This window comes from Oculina patagonica, chromosome 8 (assembly GCF_052425735.1).
Source record: "Oculina patagonica isolate OP01 chromosome 8, crgOcupat, whole genome shotgun sequence".
Taxonomy (NCBI): domain Eukaryota; kingdom Metazoa; phylum Cnidaria; class Anthozoa; order Scleractinia; family Oculinidae; genus Oculina; species Oculina patagonica.
Window position 1 is genome coordinate 12,634,845 of NC_135765.1, and position 6,000 is coordinate 12,640,844.

At 40.2% G+C, this 6,000-nt stretch overlaps 1 protein-coding gene across 1 annotated transcript in view; it reads left to right on the forward strand.

Annotated features, from left to right (window-relative positions):
* LOC144664336 (multidrug resistance-associated protein 1-like) overlaps window positions 1–4,768 on the forward strand; it is a 29,498-nt gene extending 24,730 nt beyond the window's left edge. The window contains exons 25-27 of the mRNA XM_078525433.1: window positions 956–1,122; window positions 2,291–2,485; window positions 3,450–4,768. Coding sequence (XP_078381559.1) covers window positions 956–1,122; window positions 2,291–2,485; window positions 3,450–3,558 — 471 coding nt within the window. The 3' untranslated portion in view covers window positions 3,559–4,768. The remainder of the gene's footprint in view (window positions 1–955; window positions 1,123–2,290; window positions 2,486–3,449) is intronic.
* Window positions 4,769–6,000: the final 1,232 nt, after the last annotated feature.

Genomic DNA, 6,000 nt, shown 5'->3' on the forward strand with positions numbered 1-6,000 from the left:
AACGCAAACTGTAAAACTGTAAGTAGAAAACGACCTCTTTAGTGCCCATACACGTAAGCAGAAAAGTAATGTTTATTGTTAGTAAGCTTGGCATACACGTATCCTTAGGTCGCTGACTAACTTTGCTTTAGGTCAATACGAAGTTTGGAAGTATTTTCACTAATAAAACATGATAAAGAACCCTTCTCAGGTGTCCGTTAATGATTTCAAAGTGTCCGTTGTCCGTCTTATAGGGAGTTTGGTTACAGTAAAATGACTGAAAAACGGTAGGGACCGTCACCAGGTGTACGTCTTATGGAGGTGTCCGTCTTATAGAGGTGTCCGTTAAGAGAGAGTTGACTGTAAACATACTAATTAAGGCACGAACGCGCAAATGCTACGTTTTTTCATGTTAGCCTTGATTTGTGTTCTTGAGAGAGCGGGGGACAATAGTTACAAGTTAATGGTGTCGATTGTTACTAACTAATGAACACAAGGGAAGAAATAGGAGTGTAGCGTCCAACTTTCAATCGGGCATGCAAGAAAGCGGGAAGAAAAACAACAACAAAACTACATCTTAATCCTTTTTAATGTACAAGAATTTTTAATATTGGTGTACAATTATTAGAATTGTTTCTTAGATAATTTAGATGCAGGGCTCCAGTTCATTTAAACCAACTCTGCTGACGGACTGGACATTCTTGTATAAATATTGGATTATGACTGATTAAATTGATTAAATTACTATTTGATTAATCTGGCTGCCAGAATTAATTATACTTTCTTTCGTTTATCGTTTTAGAGGCACTTTTAGAAAGTTCTTTGAACATAACTGATAATGAATTAATTTTTGCGATGTACAAAGCTAACTTAAAATCAGATAACTTAGAATTTTATTTCATTCTGTTCACCAATCAAATGTGGTGAACCGAAAGAACGTAATTCCCTAATCCTTTGTGCTCTTTTTACTCCCTAGGATCCGGTGCTATTCTCTGGAACCCTCCGTCTCAATTTGGATCCATTTGACAGTCACACAGACGAGGAGTTGTGGAAGATTCTTGAAATGAGTCACTTAAAGAGCTTTGTATCAGGACTGGAAGAAGGTCTTTTATACCCCGTGAGTGAAGGAGGAGAAAATTTGAGGTATTTTTTCTGTTTATTAAAGACGGAAACATATTTTAACATCAAAGAGATCAAGCTTCACGTTTGTTTTTCCCGCAAACGGCAAAAAGCCAACTTTTGCCGTTTGCGGCTTATACGTGATAGTACTTTTGAGTTTGGTGTGAATAAGTTAGCTACTTTCTATTTTTCTGATGGAGTTATTCAATAATTAGAGCTGAAAAGTCAACAGCAGTCTGAAGTTTGCCGTTTCCGTTAGAACGTGAAGCTTAACCTCTTTCTTATCTGATAAGAAGGGTTGGGTCAAGGCTGGCGTGACCAAGCAGACCTTCCCCCCTCCCCCCACCCCCCCCCCCCCCCCGGTGATAATAATCACCATATGGATTTTAATGCCGTCAGTGTAGTTGGACATGAGCCGGATTATCACAAGCGACTCTTTTTGGAAGCCTGGTTGTCCGTTAAGGATCCGCACAACGACCACGCTATTAACCCAGAGGTTTTTGAAAACGCGTGTAACAGCTTTGATTACTTAACTGATGAAGGCTTAAGCAATAGCCGAAACGTCTTGAAACATAACATCAAAACACAGTCAGCGTCAAACCACTAACAAACTATGTCATCCCCTGACTACAATTACACTCTTTTTAAAGTCACGATTGGTTTGGTTTTACTTCTGATTGGTTAAGAAAAAGATCCTAGTTTTTTTTAAACCAATCGCTTAGTGTAGTAATGCAAATCAAAAGCAAACGCGAATTTAAGGCGCGTGGCGTTAAACTTCTGAAATAACTTGATACAGAAACTAAGGCCCGGTTCATACGTCGCATTTCTGCCGTGTCGAATTCAATTAAACGAATTAAATTCGGCAGAAGTTCAACGTCTGAATCGGCTGTCGAATTTCTGCCGCACGTTCGACTAGTCTTGTCGCATTATCCGACAGAAATGTGACACCGATTCAAACGTCACATTTCTGCCGTGTCGAATCTAATAAAAAAATACACATATCTTGCGTTTGGATATATAGTTCGGCTAGCCAGTAAACACAACTGGCAGTATAACCTCCAAATTAAGTGCGACACAAGTGCGACGTATGAATCAACAGTCGCATTTCTGCCGCACTTAATTGAATTAAATTCGACACGGCAGAAATGCGACGTATGAACCGGGCCTAAGTAGCTTTTTTTTCTTACCGTAGTGTTGGCCAACGGCAGTTGGTGTGTTTAGCGCGTGCGCTACTCCGTAAAAGTAAGATCCTGGTTCTCGACGAAGCCACGGCCGCGGTGGACCTGGAAACTGATGAACTAATTCAGCAAACTATTCGGCGTGAGTTCGCTGACCGCACAGTGTTCACCATCGCTCACAGGCTCAACACCATTATGGACTACACCAGGTTCGAAAGTTTTCTGTCGTTGTCATGTCTATCTTTACTTTCAATTATTTGTTGCAGGTTATGGGAGGCGTGGGGACCCAGTGGGTAGCGCGCTGGACTGTTCACGGTCCCCTATTTTTCCGTGAAGTCGTAGAGATCGATCTTTTTTCACTCTCCCCAGTTGTTGCACGCGTTCAGGAACCAAGATGGCGGCCCGTCGAACTCAACGATCGATCTCCACGACTTCACAGAAAAATAGGGGACTGTGAACAGTCTATTAGCGCGCTGGACTCCAGATCAAGCGGTCCGGGTTCGAGCCCAGGGCAGGGTCACTGTTGTGTTCTTAGGCCAGACACTCCCTTTGGACCACTCCTCAACCTAGATGTATAAATGGGTACGGCGAATTTAATGCTGGGGGTCGCTCTGCAATGGACTAGCATCCCATCCAGGGAGGAATAGAAATAGTACTTTATTCAAATACAAATAGGAAAAAATACAGTATTTGAAAAGGAGGAACCACGAGGTTATCCCTATTTAGGTCCATGCTTCGTGCTTCGGAAACCGAGATAAGCAACAGCCTAATAAATAAAATAAATACATCTCAGTAGTGTAGCTGTTCTTTCGAGCTTGTAATTCTACTGGTCCTCTAGTGTAGCAGTTGCTATTGGTTTCAAAGGCTGGGGACATTGTTCCTGCTGTTTGTTCTATTGTTCTCTCGAATGATAGCCATTCATGTCAGATCTTGCGAGAGCTGCTATCCGACCCTATTGACAGGTACTAGAGGCTGCGACATCGTTTTTAGTTGACGTCATTTACGAAGCCATGGATATCATTCGTCAGTTATGGGGGTTCATTTGGATAGGAATAGTTTATCACGTTTTCATCCTTCTACGAAACTGCCAAGCAGTGATCGCTCAAAATGGACGTACTGTTATGGAAGAATTCAGATGTAGCAAATTGGTAATGCTTTGATTTTGCTTTTAAGGATCATGGTGCTTGACAAAGGTTTCATGGTGGAGTTTGACACACCTCAAACACTGCTGGCTCAACAAGGAATCTTCTATGGCATGGCTCGTGACGCTGGCCTGGCTTAAAAAGCTGGACACAACATGATGATAACATGAAGGGGCGCAGAGATAGGGTCAACACGCGAGTCGAACAAAGTTAACAACAGCAATGAAATTGGATTTCATCGCACGGCAACTGGTGCATGCCATACTTGGAATTTTACTGATCTTAACCAGAAGAATGGTTTTAAAACATGGTCCTAAGCGTCAACTTGTAACTTGATTTGAAACGTGTTTTACGTGGTTTTGTGTATTGTTTGGTCTGGTCTGGTTTGGTAACTATAAACGGTCTTGAAGTCAACTTTGTGCATTTACCGACACTCACACACAGTCGGACCTCCCGTAAGAGGAGAACATATGGGTGCGTCTAAATGCGTCTAAATGCCCCCGCATGAAAGGTTTCCCCTTGCCTTATCCCAAAGTTATGGATCAACTGTGTGTTGTTACAGGTAAATTTGTCAGTTCTGCTGAGATGTCAGAACATATGGGTATTTAGTCAACTAACAAGACACCTTGGCTTGTTATCAGTCGTGCGCTTGATATCTAACCCTCGAATGTTACATCGGGGAGTCGTTCAAATTATAGTCGGTTTTGTTCCGTCACTTGGAATTGTATAAAGAATAGAAACATATAAAGGAATACATGAACGGTCACTGTTGATTCAGTGATTGCGTGACTTACGCGTTCGTATCTTGTATAACAATTTAGTGGACCTTATTTCTTAATCGCCCGTTACTCATAACGATTTTTCAAGCAACTTGTCTTGCAATCAAATTGTTGCAAGTTGCACACCCAACATATATCACATAGTAATAATTTCCGATATTATTTTCATCTTGTTAATTAGCCTTACTGTTAAAATTGTAGGTACATAGTTTTTCTGCAAATCCGTGAACTTGGCAAATTGGTAACTCTATAAAGAAAAACAGAGACGTCTTTTAAGTTTGCCATTCATTTCAAGTTATTTTGAAGTACAGTACACTTTTCAAGCTTTTGTATTATTTTTTGTGTCTGACATCTGGTACAAGTAATGTCTTTGTCATCACCAAAACTGTAATTGTAATTTCCCTCGCAAAACGTTGTTTCTTAAACCCAAGTGAAGAAAAAAAGGCTAAGTATCGCTGAACGAAGTCTACATAATATTCCAAACATCTTTTTAAAAAGTTCTGTATTATAAAGGGTGCAAAACTACTTATATTGCTACCTATTTTCTGAAATAAAAAAAATGGTTCAATAATGAAGTGTCAGTATGTCTTCAACACTCACGATCACCTCCATTTTGAGTTTTCTTTTTTTCTTTTTTCTTTTTTTTTTTTTCGTGGAAGAACTAAATAGATGATGCTTTTTTCGTGGAAGAACTAAATAGATGATGCTTTTTTCGTGGAATTTTGTTGTATCTGTCGGTACTGCCAGAGACATGGAGGAGAACAGTGGAGGGAAAAAGACAGAAGATGGGCTTTGCCATCTGGGCAGAAGCAGTCAACGTCAGTTGCAAGAGACAGAGTGGAATGGAGGAAACAAAACAATGGCCCTATTCTCCCAGAGGAGAGATAGGATTAAGAGAGAGGAAAATCGATACTGCCTTCCCTAAATTCAAATTTTAGAAGGCGTTACACATTTGAAATCACCCAAGCACTGGCCCTGTAAAAGCCTAGTTCTTCTAGTCAAAATATTGGTCATGAAATCAAGTGTTTCACCTTCACAACTAAAATGTATCTTTATATTTCATGCTGGCGTTACATGTACCATACGAACTTGTTAGGAGGCAGCGTGGCCTAGTGGTTAGGGCGTTGGACTTGTAAAACGAAAGCCCCGGGTTTAAATCCTCCTCCTTGCCACTAGATGGATTTGTGTTCGGTAGTCCCGAATTCAACTCCTCCAGGCTTTGTGAATCGCTAAGTTTCTTGTCGATTTGCATCATATGTTTATTCTTAAACAGTGTCCTCAATTAGCACAACAATGCTAAATACCATGACACTTTAATAATGTAATTTATTTTATTTACTAAAAGTTTGGAGAAAAAGAAATTGGATCACACATTTTTATCCCCCCCCCCCCCCTCTGTAGATCCAATTTAACAACCCCTTTTACAAACGGCACATCAAACGAAAAGTGGAAACCAATGGCGTTCGAGAGAATACTTTTATATAAATGTTTTCAAGCGGCAATTTTTAGAGTTGTTTGCTGATTGCAATGAAAACCTAGCGATCGCTCACAAAATGTTTCTAAAATTGGAATTCATTCGAATAATTCCACCGTGATTTCATTTCCGTCTGCTGCCTCTAAAATTAATTCAGCATTAAACTAAATCAACATCGAAAACCTGAACAGGACAGTTTAAGTTTTCATTTTTGAACAACACTTGTGATTTATTGCACAAGGCAATACCGATTACAGAAACTCACACTGGCACTTCAAAAGGGTGTGGAAGCCGATCAAAACACGGTAGCTCCGTATTTTCCCATGTTT